The 18990-nt window shown below is 33.1% G+C and overlaps 1 protein-coding gene across 1 annotated transcript in view; it reads left to right on the top strand.

Moving 5' to 3' along the window:
- LOC149782244 (uncharacterized) overlaps positions 1 to 18990 on the top strand; it is a 577549-nt gene that overhangs the window by 116475 nt on the left and 442084 nt on the right. Inside the window, exons 52-58 of the mRNA XM_089935097.1 lie at positions 3420 to 3462; positions 5757 to 5917; positions 6034 to 6210; positions 8171 to 8380; positions 10334 to 10376; positions 11748 to 11914; positions 15310 to 15486. Coding sequence (XP_089791223.1) covers positions 3420 to 3462; positions 5757 to 5917; positions 6034 to 6210; positions 8171 to 8380; positions 10334 to 10376; positions 11748 to 11914; positions 15310 to 15486 — 978 coding nt within the window. The remainder of the gene's footprint in view (positions 1 to 3419; positions 3463 to 5756; positions 5918 to 6033; positions 6211 to 8170; positions 8381 to 10333; positions 10377 to 11747; positions 11915 to 15309; positions 15487 to 18990) is intronic.

Here is an 18990-nt window from a genome sequence, read left to right as displayed (position 1 = left end):
CACAAATAGAATTGACTTGTCTTTGTATTGTAGAACTGAATTTGTCTTGGCCTGTTTTTTATTTATCAGTTTATTTCAACAACATGTATGACCACTGAAAAGTTGGAGTGGCATATTATTAAGACATCTTTATCTGAATGTTTGGTGTGTCCTCAAGTGAGCTTAGTTGCCATTCTGTTGTAAAAGGATAAATGTAAGAAGCTTAGTTGCCATTCTGTTGTAAAAGGATAACTGTAAGAAGCTTAGTTGCCATTATGTTGTAAAAGGATAAATGTAAGAAGCTTAGTTGCCATTCTGTTGTAAAAGGATAAATGTAAGAAGCTTAGTTGCCTTTCTGTTGTAAAATGATAAATGTAAGAAGCTTAGTTGTCATTCTGTTGTAAAAGGATAAATGTAAGAAGCTTAGTTGCCATTCTGTTGTAAAAGGATAAATGTAAGAAGCTTAGTTGCCATTCTGTTGTGAAAGGATAAATGTAAGAAGCTTAGTTGCCATTCTGTTGTAAAAGGATAAATGTAAGAAGCTTAGTTGCCATTCTGTTGTCAAAGGATAAATGTAAGAAGCTTAGTTGCCATTCGGTTGTAAAAGGATAAATGTAAGAAGCTTAGTTGCCATTCGGTTGTAAAAAGGAAAATATAAGAAGCTAAGTTGCCATTCTGTTGTAAAAGGATAAATGTAAGAAGCTTAGTTGCCATTCGGTTGTAAAAGGATAAATGTAAGAAGCTTAGTTGCCATTCGGTTGTTAAAGGATAAATGTAAGAAGCTTAGTTGCCATTCTGTTGTGAAAGGATAAATGTAAGAAGCTTAGTTGCCATTCGGTTGTAAAAGGATAAATGTAAGAAGCTTAGTTGCCATTCTGTTGTGAAAGGATAAATGTAAGAAGCTTAGTTGCCATTCATTTCTAAAACGATAAATGTAAGAAGCTTAGTTGCCATTCTGTTTTAAAAGGATAAATGTAAGAAGCTTAGTTGCCATTCGGTTGTAAAAGGATAAATGTAAGAAGCTTAGTTGCCATTCGGTTGTAAAAAGGAAAATATAAGAAGCTAAGTTGCCAGTCTGTTGTAAAAGGATAAATGTAAGAAGCTTAGTTGCCATTCGGTTGTAAAAGGATAAATGTAAGAAGCTTAGTTGCCATTCTGTTGTGAAAGGATAAATGTAAGAAGCTTAGTTGCCATTCTGTTGTGAAAGGATAAATGTAAGAAGCTTAGTTGCCATTCAGTTGTAAAAGGATAAATGTAAGAAGCTTAGTTGCCATTCTGTTGTAAAAGGATAAATGTAAGAAGCTTAGTTGCCATTCAGTTGTAAAAGGATAAATGTAAGAAGCTTAGTTGCCATTCAGTTGTAAAAGGATAAATGTAAGAAGCTTAGTTGCCATTCTGTTGTAAAAGGATAAATGTAAGAAGCTTAGTTGCCATTCTGTTGTAAAAGGATAAATGTAAGAAGCTTAGTTGCCATTCTGTTGTGAAAGGATAAATGTAAGAAGCTTAGTTGCCATTCGGTTGTAAAAGGATAAATGTAAGAAGCTTAGTTGACATTCTGTTGTCAAAGGATAAGTGTAAGAAGCTTAGTTGCCATTCGATTGTAAAAGGATAAATGTAAGAAGCTTAGTTGCCATTCTGTTGTAAAAGGATAAATGTAAGAAGCTTAGTTGCCATTCTGTTGTAAAAGGATAAATGTAAGAAGCTTAGTTGCCATTCTGTTGTAAAAGGATAAATGTAAGAAGCTTAGTTGCCATTCTGTTGTAAAAAGAATAAGTTCATGAAGCTTGCATGTCATTCTGTTGTAAATGCCTAAATTCAAGAAACGTGGATGCCATTCTTTCTGTAAATGTATAAATACAGATAGCTTGGATGCCATTGTATTATAAAAGCATAAATACAGAAAAAGTTTATGCCTTTCTGTAATGCATAAATATTAAAGTCTTGTTGTATTCCTAGATAATAATCTTAGAATATTGACATTCAACATGTTTCAAAAAAGGTTAATATTTATATTTTGCAACTGAAGAAAATCAAAACATGTATTCCATTACAGTATTGGGTCATCTTTTCTAAATGCTATAATCAGCCATATCTTGACTATTTTAATATAATTTCAGGTAATACCTCTAATTCAAACATAAAACTTTTAAAGCTCTAAAAGAGGGCATGCCAATTAATTCTAATATAGACGATTTCCAGGATGCAATGAATAATATAAAAATGTTAATACATTAAAGAATATTTCTTAGAAAGGCCAAATTTATGTATAAAGTGTCCAGAAAAGCCATTCCTTTCGACCTAAGCAATATCTTTCACCAAAGAGATGCTGATGGTACTCCATATTTAGGTCTTTTAGAAGTAAAAATTGCATTATACCAGGGCCAAAGAAGGAATTATTTAAAAAAGGTTTTCATTATACTGGTCCAGTGGTATGGAACAACATTCCCTGTGACACAAGGCAGGCTCTGAGCACTTGTTCTTTTCATAATCGGTGATTCAAATAGATGATAAAAATCTTAAGACAATTGAACAGTTCTGGTAATATAAATACTACCTGCTTTTCTGTCCTTATGCATCTTTTTCCACAGTTGACTTTTTCAATACAGGATGATATTTTAGATGCCTTTGCATAAGTTCAATGCTTGAAACTTTGATTTTTAGCACCACTTAATTTGTTTGTGACAAGCCAAATTTATCACGTCATTTGTATGTACTGTATATATTGTACATAACAGCAAGAAGGCTTCAAGGTAGATTAGTTCTGTACCAAATTGAGTTACCTTCTCTAAATTAAGTTATTATTAGTATTATTGTTATTATTATTAATCAGTAAATACATTAAACTTAGATGCCATTCTGTAATGCATAAACATTGAAAGCTTTAATGCTGTTCTGTTGTAAATGCCTAAATATAGAAAGTTTAGATTCCATTCTGTTGTCAGTGCCAAATATAGAAAGTTTGGATGCCATTCTCTAATGCATATAGAAAGGTTTAATGCCATTCTATTGTAAATACCTAAATATAGAAATTTTAGATTCCATTCAGTGATGCATATAGAAAGTTTGGATGCATAAATATATGAAACTTCTTTGAATTGCCAATAAAGGACAACTGTCTCAGAAGCGAAGTTGTCCCTTTAATTTAGAGAGTTTTGTTGTGTGTCAAATCATTTCCTTGTGTCTCTTGTTTAATTTTAAACATATTTTTTACTGTAACAAAGCTGAGTAAAGGTTGCTATAAGTGTAATTTCTTTAATAGTGGAAATAATTGCATATATAACTTTTGATTCATGGTCATTAATATGTAGATCAATAAAACTTATTCAAAAATTACCTAATTATCACTAGCAATTTTTATACAGTGATGAATGTCTTGTATACTTCCTAACTTATTTTTTGTGCAGTTTTCAGAAACACTGTATATTATTAATAAATTTCAGGTACAGTGCAAGAATTCAGCCTGAACTCTGTAATAAAAGTAAGGTATGTATTAAAAAAACAAATCAATAAACAATATCAAATTTCATTTGCAAGGGCAGAGTCTTGTCTATTAGTGAGATATCTCTAGATGAAATTGTATCACTCCAGTGTCCTAAGTGGTTAGAGCATCTGCCTCAGATGTGGGAGGTTGCAGGTTTGAATCCTGGCTGAGCCATACCAAAGACTTATAAGAGTGGTTCTAATAGCTGCTTCACTTGGTGCTCAGCATAAAGAGGTTAGTATTAGGACTGGTCAGTCTTGTGTCAGGATAATGTAACCTAGTGGGACATCATGCTACATGTCTGCCACATGGTGCCCCAGTGCTAGACATCACTATAAACTGCCACACTGCAGGCATCATAGCGATATGACTGAAAAATTGTTAAAGCTACATTAAAAATCCAAATCAAACACACACACACACACAATATAATTGTAATTAATTTTTAATTAGCTTGGAATGAGGGATTAAGATTAGGGAATAAGCAGCTGTAGACTATTTCATTTTTATATTGATAAAATGTTGAACAATTACTATCATTCCTATTCAGTTCATTGCAAAAGGAGTAATTCTTGTATGCTCAAGATTACCGGTACCTAATGTAATATCTTTTCACAATAATTTTGCTCATATAGTAATGTTTGAGCAATAAACAAGACATACATGTCAAATAGATTACCATTTACTATTTGCAAAGTGAAGTCTATTACTAAATTTACTGCTACTACAACAGCATTTGATAGTCTTTTCAGGGTTGTACAAAGGCACTGAGACTACATCTTTTATCACTGTCATTCTGCTTCCACTTGTTTCTTACATATATTTTAATTGGAACCAAGTGCTGAAATAACTTTTGGCTGTTAAAGAACAACTGATAGTCTGAAATACAGCAAAAATGGTTGCCTATTGCAGATGCTGTTTTAAGAAGAGAAAATTGCTAAAATAAATTGTAATAGAACAATGTTGGGATTGTCTGGTCATGACCATACTCTAAATTTACTGTCAACTTGCATCATGTTGCTGTTTATTAGTTGCCTTGCCTCCCCTCCCCTTCCCCCCAAAAAAAGCAGGGCAGGCAGTATTCTGGGGTGGGGTTGTCTATTGATCAGTCCATCACAACTTTTGTTTCATATTTCCTGTACTCTGTTGCGATATCGTCTAGAGGCTTGGTATATTATTGTGTATTAACTTTACATTATGTCCTGTAAAAATAGATCGTATATGGTCAGCATTTTAAGAGTTATCCCCATTTTAATACATATTGTATATCTGTCCATCCATCTGTCTATCACACTCTTGTCGGATTAATATCTCTGCAATCTTTTGAGATAATACCTTAAAACATAGTATGCATTTATTCAATGAATTGAGTTTGTGTACATTATTAAGTTCCAGCAATTTGTCCAGTCCATTTGTAAATAACTGTCAAAATAATGCTGTCCTTTGGATGCCAAGTCCCCATCAGAGCCCCTCACACCATTTTTAGCCTGCCTGACAGAGTGAAACTTTCAGAGTTACTCAGCTGTTTTAGTCTTCTGCGATGCTGAGTTTGAGAACTGAAAAATAACTGCACATCATATATATATATATATATATAGGTCTATTGCCCCCATGCATCTAACATTCATAGTTTTGAAAATGAGTCTCTTATTTCACACACTTCATTGATAAACTGCGATATTCATACATATATCAGTTGATCAATATGTCATTTGCTTTAGGCTTTAGGATGAAGTTCATATTAAATAGTGTGAAATGTTAAGCAGTTTCCTTCATTTTTCAGTTAAATATATTGATTGTATTAATTTTTCTGAAAATTGCTTGGTATTTAACAAAAATATAAATATCATAGTAGTGGTAGCTCAAATTTCGTTAGCATCAGAAAATCCAGATCATGATTCAGTAATTTGTAATGATCCAAATGTTATGAAGCTGAAAACTCAACAAGATCTAGCAAGCAAGATTTCATTACCATGACAACAATGCATCCTGTGAGATGATTTGGCATCTGAATAGCTCATCAAAAGTGAAGGTTTAAATATTGTGTCCAAATATTTTATGAATTTTTTGTATGAATTCTCTGCTAAGATAAATAGAAAGAAAAATTGTACATTATCAACATTACATGTTTTTAGATATGTTTTTAGATTGCCTGTGATAAGAGAAATGGAACACGATTATCATTATCTTATTACTAAAGAATATTAGTTTTAAAATTATTATTATTATTATTATAATTTTATTATTATTATTATTATTATTATTATTATTATTTCATCTCATCTTTGAATTACAGTTACAGCATGGAATTGTTGTCTTCCCAAAACAAGCTTCAGGTGGACCTGGAAGTCAGGATCTGCTTTGACAAGAATTACTGTCCACTTGTGTTTCCATTGCTCTCTAAGACCAAGTTCCCACTGTCAGTATGTGACCTAGCTATGCCATTCCTTAATCGAGGTACGTTATCAATTTATCATAAGAATCATCATCATTATCATCATCACCATTACCATCACTACCACAACCACCACCCAGCCATCATCATTGCAGCTATCATTAACTTTTCTCTTCAGACTTTAGCCTGAAGAATTGGTTGGCAGAGCAGGGAGCCAGTCTGATGGATGGACTAAAAGATTCAGCTGTTGACTATCTTCTGGAGAAATTGGGAATTGCTGTGTACTTCAAGGATACTCCCTGTAACCGACAACAATATCCCTACCTGACATTTGATTCCTCTGGATGGCACAAAGGTATGTGAAGTTCAAAGTCAGGATGCATTCTCTAGCAATCTTTATCTGACTTTCACATGTACAGTGAAACCTGTCTTAGCAGATACTACTTAGAAAGGCTACTGTACCATTAAACTTTTTACCTTTAAGAACTGTAGTAGTGACTCTGTGCTCTGTCTAGGTGCTGGAGTCGCTACGGCAGTTGATTTGTGGGATGATTACCAGAGCCTGAAGCTGCTGCAGCCAAATAACTTTTTATTGATGATTTGGGGATATTGGCCAATTGTCTTTTTGTTATTTCCTTATAATTATATAGTAAAATTCAACATATATAAAAACTAAAACTACCTTTTGTTTGTGATTCTTTTTCCCCCACTGACTTCCACAAGATTGATGAAAAATCTCTATGAATTGATGAATAAACTCTATGAATTGAATATAGAATACACTATTTTTTTACACTATAATTTGTCATTATTTTATATAGTTATATGTCAGATATGTACACATAATTATTTACAAATGTTTAATTAGTCTTGATTATTTACAAATGTTTAATTAGTCTAAATTAGTATTGATGAGTCTTAATTAGTCTTGATGTTTTAATAGTTTATGTTGAATTGTAATTTGCTGTTGGTAATATTTGTAAAAGCAGTTTTGTACATGTGAGCTGGTGTTATAATTACGGAGAAGTGATGAATACAACACTCACTGCTGGTCATGGGGTTTATTAATGGAATAGGAACGATATAGAATAAACCTAAAACAATATAGAGCTAATACTTTATATACACTTAATATACAAGACTAGGAGTAACTACAAACAAGATAGACCACTCCTATGGCCTAGTGGTTAGAGCATACACCTCGGATGTGGGAGGTCATTGGATCAATCCCCGGTCGAGTCATACCAAAGACAAAAGTGGTACTGACAGCTGCCTCGCTTGGCACTCAGGACTGGTTGGCCTGGTGTCAAGATAATGTGACTGAAGTTATTCGCTTTGCTTCAATAACAACAACAACAAACCTGCTGTGATGCATTGCTGAATTTGACTTGCATTGTTTTAAGATAGGGTCAAATAGTATACAAAATAACAGAACAAAATTCATTGCGAGAGATCAGGTCAACCCTTATCCTACTGTTTCTTAAGTCCTGTATATTTATATGGTCAAGTGAATTTATGAAAAGGGGGTCTGGGTTAGCGAGTCATGCTGAGGAATGAATTTACATTATCAGGATCTTGGATGTCTTTGAATATGAGCAAGAGACTGAATATATTTAATTATGCCATTATCTTTTGAAAACATTTAATCAGAATATAATAAAATAGGTAAATCATTAATGGTATAAGTCTGGGCAGTAGATTACCCAGGTTATGTCCTTATAATACAACATTAATGGTGTAAGTCTGGGCAGTAGATTACCCAGGTTGTGTCCTTATAATACAACATTAATGGTATAAGTCTGGGCAATAGATTACCCAGGTTGTGTTCTTATAATACAACATAAACATGATCAGCAGCTGTTGTGTAAGCCAGATGAGTGATACATAGACCACATGAGCCTCTTGTTTCTTTACTATTAAATATAATATTTTCTACTGGTTACATGTTACTGTTTTCTTGGACAAAAGCTTCTCATCTTAATTATTTTTCAATCCTGTGTTTTTGATTCCTGAGTTAGGTAAACACAAGAGTTTTATCTGGAAATTTCTTACCATAATTACAGATGTAAAATGCTATTGAACCAGTTCCTGGTGTTTAAGTCAGCTGGGTTTGAGCTGTTAAGATTTCACTGTAGTATTAAAAGTACTAACAACAACTTCTAATGCATTGGTGGTTCCTTCTGGGGTTCGTCCTCCACCATTTATACTGGCTGCCATGTATAATCTATGTTGTGCTGAAAAGTGGCAACCACACTGACAAAAGAATCATCTCTTTAAATGTATCAATATTATTTTAGAGTGCATTATTATTTTAGAGTGCCCCCTGGACCTGGTTTTGCCCACTCTTCCTGCTATGGTGTCCTGCCATGTACCAAAGTTTTGTACTGGGGTCGACTGCTGTGTGGATGTTCCAGGTATCCGGCACTCAGTTAGTGCACGTTTGATTGTTGATGGCTGCCATTTCATCCTGAGTATTGGAATTGAGAGGAAGGAGGTCAACATTTCCCTAGAGAACTTTAGTTGGGGTAAAATTTTCTTGCTAATTTTTATGTTGTTGTATATTCAGAACATTTTTTACTTCTGTTTCTTATAATTTAATAAGATCTATTGAAGCCTTGCGTATTTGTAAAGTTTGATTCATTATTGAACTTTTAAGTAGTATTCAAGTGTTCACTGTAATATTTTGTCTTCTCTGTTTCTTAATTACCTGAACTTACTAAAACACACACTACAAAATCATGCTATATGGACCATATTTATTGTAAATGGTGTAAAATGATTTAAGTGACTGATGAAATGTATAAATAAAATTGCTCATTCCTAACATTTTTATGGGCCACTGATTACAGTGAAGGCATTGTGATTTGGTCTTGTCAGTATTTCTGTACATCATCCATATATCCCAATAAACTTGTAAGTAAGATTGTGTGCGAAAGCATTTGTTGTAGGAAAATGAAATTCAACATGCCTATTTGTATGCACATATAGTTTTTAAGTACATATTGCCAATGTTTTAAATTTTTGACACTGTGAACATTTTGGGGCCTTTTGTGGGGACAATAATCATATTAGCACAGATAAGCCCAAACCATCTATTGATGGACAAATAAAATTTAATTGTTTTCATACATACATGTCCTATTAGATTTTCATATAATTACAATAATTGTTCCATTTTTTTAAAACCACTCCGGTGGCCTAGTGGCTAGAGCGTCCGCCTCATATGTGGAAGGTCGTGGGTTTGATCCCTGGCCGAGTCATACCAAAGACTTACAAAAATGGTACTAACAGGTGCCTCGCTTGGCACTCAGCATTAAGAGGTTAGTGTTAGGACTGGTCGGCCTTGTGTCAGGATAATGTGATTGGGTGGGACATCATGCTACATGTCTGTGGCATGATGCCCCAGTGCTAGACATTACTATAAACTGTCACACTGCAGACATCATAGCGATATGAATGAAGTATTGTTAAAGCTACATTAAAAATCCAAATCACACACACACCATTTTTAAAAAAAATATAAAGCTTCTTGGACTTAACCTTTTTGACAAAATCCTTGTTTCAACAAGGGGGGGGGAAATACAGTGGACATATTTTATTTTTGATTTGTTTTGAACTGATTAGGTTGTTATAAATTAGGAAGTTTTCAGTTATTGAGACATTTTGTGGACTTTAAATATACAAATGAAATCTGGCATATTTAGATGATTAGATTTTCATGCAATTTCAGGAATCCCCCCCAAAATTTGAATGTTTCAGGAGTTAAACTTTTTGGTATGCATGCCAGTGGTTCTTTCATGCAAGTCTTGCAAACACAAATATAATTAATACTTTGATCAAACTATTAAGATTCGTTCTTTTGCTTGACAAAGAATTATACTGATTGGCATCCAAGACCTAGAATTGTTGCTATATTCTAGTACATTATTTAGGTATGAACCTTGCTTGACAAAGAATTATCACAAATATAATTAATACTTTGATCAAACTATTGAGATTTATCCATTTGCTTGACAAAGAATTATACTGGTTGGCATCCAAGATCTAGAATTGTTGCTATATTCTAGTACATTATCTAGGTATGAACATGTTAAGCAGGTGCTTTCACTTCTTTTTCCAATATTTATGAAAACTTGCACAATTAACTCTGTCTTAAGAGTTTCTTGGAATAAAATTGCTGTGGAAATGAATGCATGTAACTGGGATAACATTTATTTTAATGTGGTTTTTAACCTTTTTATGAGAAATTTTACTTGTCACTAGTGATGATAATATAAAAGACTGTTTGACTCTAGGCAAATTTGATCTGTACAGAATGAGACAAGTGTCTTTTTCATGCCCTGAAGTGGTAAATGGTTACAGTTATCATGAGAAACATACTTTATTTTCATCTTAACTTCTTGATTTTTCTTTGACTATCTACTCTGGTTGATTTTTCGTGAATTTTAATTTTAATACAATATTTCTTTAAATTTTAGGACAAATGGGCAAATTCTATCTGCTTGATGTCATTCGGCTTGAGTAAGTACACTATACGGTTGAATCCTGTGACTCACTGCTTTCTTTATCTGTATGATTAATGATGTACCCAAAATAAGAAATACCACTTCTGTCTTAAAGATGTTTCAGGTTTTTCCAAATTCAAATGTTTTGGATAGTAACAAACCAGAGTTTTATATAAGCAGTATAAAATAAACAAATTAAGTAAAATTGCATATTTAAGAAATTTATTAATGCCGTTAGATTAAATAACAGTCGAGAGATTAATGTAGGTTTTATGCAAATAAATTAACTAAATGCACATATTAACTTATTACAGCAAAAAGACACAGTTTTGCTTGATGAGGTTGTACCTTCTTCCAGCCTGTGACAGGGACCCAGTGTTATTGACTAAAAGGATCAGCTGTTGGTGGACCAGAGATTTTGTCAGATTTGAGACTTCATCTCATTAGATCTAAATCATACCTGACTAAACTATTCATGGACTGATTAAACTTTGTAAAAAAAAAATTGGTAACATTGCGATTTGGGGTCAAGGGGGGCAAGCAGCGTGTATCTAATATGTGTATTCTATCAGTAAAACTATGCTGTAGTGAGGAGTTCCACATTTGCTGTACACTTAGAAAAGATGGTCCTTAATTTCTGTAAGAGCACTTGTTCAAATATTGCCATATAATTGAAGGTAACCTTTATTAGACTTGTTTAATAAGCTGTTTGGTACATTCAGTAAGACATGATCAACAGCTTGATGAAGTCTTTTAGTTTTTGTTTTGCAGTGTTCATAGAATATCCTTTCAGATTTATAAAAATGCAACTAATTCCAAATCGCACCATAGTTCCAGACCAGGGAGTAAAATACCCAATTTAATAAACTGTTACATAAAACTCTGGTAATCTTTTGTAAAATACCCAATTTAATAAACTGTTATATACAATTCTGGTAATCTTTTGTAAAATACCCAATTTAATAAACTGTTATATGCAACTCTGGTAATCTTTTGTAAAATACTCAATTTAATAAACTGTTATATACAACTCTGGTAATCTTTTGTACAAAAAATAATAATATTTCTTCTTAGCTTTTGTTACTTGAAAATAATATAGGAAAAGGTTGATTTTCGCACAAGACACCCATTAATGATTGATTTAAATTAAAATTATCAATATAAACTGTATAGTTTTGTAATTTAGAGTTTGTAAGCATTAGTCATGAGATCTGACAGATTCTCTTGTAATTTAGGTTGCAAAAGATATCATTAGTATACTTCAGTATAATTGGACCTACAATTTTTATTCAGGCATTTTAAAACTGACTTGTGTTTAATTACAGAATGTGTATTGTTTTTCTTGCATTCTGAAAGATAAACCTTTTATATTTTTCACAAATGTCAGCTACTCCATTGTGGAACATGAAGTGGAGAAAAAATATATTGTCAACTTAACACTCTCTGTGTGTCTGGACCCATCCTCCTCAGAATGCATTGTTGTGGTTCCTGTCATGGTTGGTGCTGTTCTGCCAAAACCTCTTTGCAACTGGAAAACAGATTTCAGTATTCCCAGTAATTACCTTCTACATTCTTTATTTCTCAAAGTGTTCACTTTCTACATGAGCAATATTACACTTTTTATATATAAGATTTGAGAAACACGTGTAATTAATATAATTCAAATGGGGTATTAAAGAGTTGTAACCAATTACAAAATATGGAGGTACTTGATTTTATTAAATTAACATAAAATGCACCTTTATTTTCATTTCTGGTTTTCATGCTGCTGTTGCTTCAGTTTTAGAATTGCCCTTCATTGCTTAACTAGATTTGCCTCAAACATTAAAAAAAGAACCCTGAATATTTTTAATTCAGTAAGTTATATTCATCCGAAAAATGCATGTGCATCATTGTTGGATGTGGTGAGATTTCACACAGCATTGTTGACCTGATGTGTTGTTAGACTGATCTTTTACAGGTCTGCATACTGTATCATGTGTGTATTGACTGAAAAAATGAAATCCTACTTTCAACTCCAGTTACACAGAAGAGAGATATTTTCTGATTAGAAAAATGATTTTTTTGAGGTCCCAATACATAATTTTCAGTTGGAGTAATAAAAATAATGATGTATGCATGCAAAGTGGATTTTAACTCATCTACTCCACAGTAACTGGTGTGTTCATTTGTTTCAGAGGAACTACGGTTGACAATGTTGCTTTAATATTCACAAAAGTAGTTATTTCTCGATAGAAAATCCAAGTTGGTTCTCTTAATAATAATAATAATAATAATGACCTTATTTAAAGAGGGTAACATAATTAGCTAAAAACTAATCTACCTTGAGGCCCTCTTGTAACATAGTCATATACACATTTTATACTAGCTGAACAGGAGCGTGTGCTGCCCTTTCTAAAGCTAGTGGTAGATCAGTGCCGTTACTATAGAAACTTGAATTGCATCAGAAAAACTTAAAAGTTTATTCATTTTGTTATAAGAAAAGAAAGTGATAGTGCATTTTGTTTCTGGTGTCATTGTTTGTAAAATAACTCGGGTGTGTTAAGCCTTGCCATTTGGCTTGGGTTTTGGTGGCAGTTTGGAGTTCTGCAAATGTTACTACCTGAATAAATATGTATGATCCCTATAATGTAGAATTTCACTCATGAACCGTATATTATGCCACTGCCTTTTTATTCTAAACTTGCAGTAAGGTGGAGCCTGTTATGGTATGCTGTTTTCCATCTGTTATCAATCTAGTTTCCATACAATAACTTTAGTTGTCTACCAGTTCAGTTGCCAAACTTTTTATAGATGGCTTGCACATTGAAGTAGGGTAGAACACTATAAAATGTGGTCTCAAAAGGTCACAGGTAGCTCACAGTCGTGACCGACAGAGAGAAAATAATTTCTGCACATTGAGTTCTTCACGTTGTAAATTTCCTAAACTTTGTGAATGTAAAAAAACTCTTGTTTGTAGGTGAATTTTGTGTCTTACGTATATTGCCTTGTGATTTAAATCTGTTAATATTAGAGTAGGAGTTCCTACATAAGTGTTATGCAGTCTTGAGCTACCAAAATACTTGAAAGAGATGGAATCCTTTGTTTTTAGCTTAGTGGATACCAGAGGCATAGTAGGGTTCTTGTACATAAGGTGTTAAGAACTTTGATGTGCTAACTACAAATGTTTAAGGATATCAGATAAAGTAGAATGCAGGGCTAAAAAAAAAAATGAGGGGGGGGGGCAGAGTCCAAAATATTTATTTTTCGCCACCATGTTTTAGGTATAATTAAGTGGGGTGGGTTAAAGTAGATCAAAAGGAAAGGAACTCCATTTAATATGTGGGATTGGATTAGCTTGTTAAAGAACTTGGAATTTGATACTTGGGAACTTTGAAAGGAAGCTTTCAAGGTGCCAGGACAAGTCAGTGGCCAAAGGAATAGAAATGTGAAGAAAGGAATAGAAGTGTGAAGAAGGAAATTCTAAGAAGTGGGAGGAAAGGAACTAAAAGTTGGGAAGAGAGGAGGAAGAAGATGAGTCCAAGAAAGATTGACTCTTTTAAATAGATCATAGACTTTTGTATGATGAGCCAATAAGTTAATGGGAGTTCGACCAACTAGGTCAGATACTATGTAAAACATTTACTGAGTAGAGATTGAAGACTTGTGTAGAATATATTTATACCTGCCATATTCCCAGACATTGAGACTTCAAAAATGTGTTTTGAGAATAAACTATCTTTTGATATAATCCTGTAGAAAATTAGTGAAAATTCAAATCTGAATTGAATAAAAATTGAACTTTTCTGGGGTTTTTCAAAACACTTAATACACTTAGAAAGATATAGTTATTAGGCTTAGCATTGTCAAATATCATTGCCATACAAACACATAAACATGTGCAAATACATAATCACAACCTGTGACATTAAATGACAACATCAGGTTTCTAGCTGTCTTTAAAATCCTTTGGATGGCAAAATATATAGTTGATTAGAGGTGGTCATAGCTGCTTTTGGTAATTCAGTAGGTCGTTTGAAGGTAATGCATGTGTCATCAGTGTTCATCTCTGCATTCATTTGAGACTGGAAGATACTGTTGTCCAAACTTCTGAATTCCCCAAGCAAACACCGGTCATAATGAAGCTGTTTATAATGACCATAATGCTTGCACTGACAGAACTGTAAATGAGGCAGACTGACTGCAAGATGTCATTGTCTCTAAAGAAAAACGAACATATATATCACATTTAGGACTGACATTTTATTGGCAAGAGGGGAAGAACATCCTATTTTCAAGTTTAATGGGAGCCTTACAGTTATAAATTCATGTGACGTCTAATATGAGTGTTTATGCTTTATAAACTACAGTCAACTGTGCTGACATGAGCCTGTGCTTATTATTGACTTTCAGTGAATCTATTGTATATACACACACACACACTATTGGGAAAATATGCATTTTCATCTTCCAAAGTAAGTGGATACAAATAATATTATAAACAAGATCCCTGTTGTGTGTATGTACAAACTAGAAGTTATCTCCATTTCTGTTGGGAGCTCTTCACATGGAGGTGTATTATCTTACCCATTACGGTCATGCTGCAAAACAACATGTATAGAGATTATTTTTTAGATGAATTTAACTCATTAATTAGTAAAGAGACATCTGACATTAATAGTGGTAAGTTCTGACAAAATCGTTGTAAGGTAGATTTTAGCAACTGCTCCTCATGCAGTTCTTGCTTGGATTTTGAAATATGTACTGAGTGAAAATTGGGCACAGATTTTGACCCATTGGAAATGTGTGTGCATATTAAGGCATATATGTATATTGCTTAAACAGGTTCCACATAATATGTAAAATATTATAAATTCAGTTTAGTATATTTTTCCATATTACTTAAAAATTGGATTTTATGTATAGTTTCATACATCTATCTTAAAAACTACTTTCAATTATTTCTTCAGATTTCTCAATGGAGAAATGGATCCTGGAGAATGTAGGGGGTGCAGTAAGCCAGCTTGCTAGCAATCTTGTGGACAAGTTCTTTAAGGAGACAGGGTTATCTGGTTACCTCTTGGTGGAACCCTGCAGCTTCCAGTCCAAACTATACTCACCAACCACAACTGGCAACTGGAAAATAGGTTCTTTAATCTATCTATCTATCCATCTATTGATCGATCAGTCTCTCTGTCCCTCCGTCTATGTATCTATCAATCTGTATATTTGCCTTGGTATTTATGTATGTATGTACACTATTCCTTCATTTTAGCAAACCCATGTAGATGATGCTCTAGGGTGTAGATCCCTTTAATTTCCTTTAGAAAGCTGCTCATGGTACTAAAATTGCTGATCCAAGTCTTTACTACTTACTTGTCCCAGGGCTTAGTAGTGGCAGATTCACATTTTGAGTGTAAATTGACTGCTGTAAGTCTTTACTACTTGACCCAGGGCCAAGTAGTGGCAGATTCACATTTTGAGTGTAAATGTCTGTGTATTTTCCACACTTAACAAGCCACAACAGTGCAACAAAAGAGGCCCATCATAATAATGATCATAATAATGAGGACTTTGTGTAGTACCTAATCTTTAGAAGCTCTTTAAGCGCTTTGCAGCATTAGACAACACCTGTAATATAAAAAACATATAATGTTATGATTATATATAAAAAAAACCACCATGAAATTAGAAAACATAAAAAAACATGCTGAAAATATTTAAGGTAGAAAACATTATTAGGTCTTTAAGTTTGACATATATAATGACATATATTTCATCTTTTACTGGCTTGTTTAAGTTCTTGCATTTAAATCATGACCACATCCATTTTTGGCATGTTGTATGTCCATTATCCTACCTTGAATCTTGAAACATGGTGAGTTGATTTCATCTTGTCTACATCCTTTTTGACAAAAAAGCTCTCTGTGACCTATATTTATTGCCCAGTGACTTGTATGTACAGATTTTACATTTGTTGGGTGCTGTTTATATTCTACACGAAACTTGATAACTGGATGCATCTTTCTTACCACTACACCCTTAAAATCAAAGGTCACAGTGATCTACATATAATTCTAATATGGGTTCAGTATTTATGATATTTTGATTCATTTATGCTAGACCCATATATGACCTAGTCATCTCAGAAGGCTGTCACAAAACAGACAAATGGATGATTGGAACGCTACTTATTGAGAATATAGAGACAACACAGACAAAAAATTAAGATTTAATTTGATGATTATGATAGATAATAAAAAAATATTTTGCACAGTAATATGGAAATAAATAACTGCAGCTAAAACGCTCTTTAATATTGTATTTTCTTAAAGTTCTTAAGAGCACTTTTATGTTTACTGATACTTCCTCACTGAAAAATTATTAATGGAATACATGCCCTCCAGTGATGTATTCACTGCATAGGTACAACCTCCAATGGTTTCTTCATTGCGTAGGTGTGTCTTCCTATGGCTTATCCACTATGTAATGAATTATAAGGTACTTGTTACTGTGGCTCCCATGTTCCGATGTTCTTAGGATGTGCCGGTTTTGTCCGCCTTTGTGGAAGGATTCCATGGCTAGCACAACTCTTCCCTTCAACAGTCTCTAGTCCTAACTAAGTGGTTCGTGTGACTGGGGCTCATGTGTCTCGACATTTTTATGACATACTGGGTTGTCCACCCTTGTGGCAGGATTCCTAGGCTAGCAAAATCTTCCTTGAGCAGTCTCAACCCAGCCTTATCTCTCCAGGGTTGTAAGCGGCTACAAAATGAAATTTTGTTATGTATAGGGTTAATGTGTACATTACATAGAGAGACTAATGTACAGTTCCCTCATGTTCTTTTATTCCAGTGCTCTTTGATGTCACGGCTTCATTTACTTGTATCTCTCTACACTAAATGAAAACAGTCCTAACATTGGATGAATGCAAGACAATGAAAATATGAAATATTTACATTGCACCTAATCTATGCCAAGTAGATTACAACATAAAAGCATAGTATATTCAATGTACTAGGATTGCATATTTGAATATGAATTACAATCAATATATTTGATAAACATAATAGTTTGTAAGTTATGAGCAATGACTTATACTAATAAATATATAAGTAGTGAAAAACAATCTACTAGAATGAGTTGTTATGAATAAAATAGAATCCTCAAAACACTACTCCTATTCTATATAATCAAAAATAACAAAAATAAAAGCTTTACCTCCCAGTAGTATAATTGATATACTTTTCCCCAATATGAGTCAAAATAAAAGAAATAAAGGAATTTCCTACCTTAATTTGACCACTCTAGATGTCCAGGTTTTAGCTTTTGTCCATAGAAATTGTACTTGTGACTGGCAAAGTTTTACATTGCATATGGTCATATTTCTACTGACCCATTGCAGGTATCATGAAGGGCATGATCTTTTTGCCTGGTGAGAACTATTATGCCACTATCAGGACCATATTACTTACATGTGTTTGTGTTCTTCAGTGAACTTAAGATAATGTGTTTACATGTGTTTGTGTTCTACAGTGAACTTAAGATAATGCATTTACATGTGTTTGTGTTCTACAGTGAACTTAAGATAATGCATTTACATGTGTTTGTGTTCTTCAGTGAACTTAAGATAATGTGTTTACATGTGTTTGTGTTCTTCAGTGAACTTAAGATAATGCGTTTACATGTGTTTGTGTTCTTCAGTGAACTTAAGATAATGTGTTTAGCACAGTCGACTTCAGATAATATATTTTCAAGTATTTATTATATTAACAATCTAAACTTATTTAATGCATACATTAAAGAAAGGAATAATTTTAAGGCAGTTTGTGACAAGGCCCTTGGTGACCAATTGTTATGTATATTTATTTTAATTATATCTGATTTAATTGTTTGTCAGTTTCAGAATCTATTTTTTTTTAAAATTGGTTGTTGTCGAGGTCATGATGGGACTACTGATTTAAGATGTAAACAATTTTTTTATTTTATTTCTTAGAGTAAAATGATTGAGTCTTATCATGGACATACAGAGGCTACGTGATTTTTGTTATATGTAAACATGACCATGTGACCCTTATCCATGGCGTAAAATTCATGTTTTAAACCATTGTGTTGGAGAAGTAAACACAGTTGGGCTTTTTCTTTACACTGGAAGTGTTGTGTCATTTGGAGTTATTTCAAATTACTTGGACTCAACAGGATTAATTCTTTATTCCTGGAAAATACATGTGCTCAAATGAAATTGTTGAACAAGGACAGCTTTTATAAAAATGTATTCAGATTTCTACAGGTTACAGCATACATCATTGTCTACCATCTTGGATTCTTTGTCGGGACTCGAACATGGAATCAGAAGAACATTGTTTTATTAGGACTTCTAAAATTTTATTGGTTTGATTATTCTTGGATTATTTTTGGATTTGAGTCCTAAAATCATAAGTTCATTTTTTTCATTTTTAAAGAATTTTTCCAGGGAAATAAATTATTATATTTTTTCAAAGCTTGTTTTTTTCACACTTTCTTGTGTTACTGTTTATTCGAGCCTAAACACGTAACATAATACCAATGCAGTTGAAAGGAGGAATATGTGTAGTGGATGATAACCTTCCATATTAATGATTATATAGTGTATTTTGTAATATATTACCCAG

This window comes from Sinohyriopsis cumingii, chromosome 15 (genome assembly GCF_028554795.1).
Source record: "Sinohyriopsis cumingii isolate HCF-2022 chromosome 15, ASM2855479v2, whole genome shotgun sequence".
In the NCBI taxonomy this organism is placed as follows: Eukaryota; Metazoa; Mollusca; class Bivalvia; order Unionida; family Unionidae; genus Sinohyriopsis; species Sinohyriopsis cumingii.
The sequence above is the reverse complement of the archived record's forward strand: the minus strand, read 5'-3'. Positions and strand labels throughout refer to the sequence as shown.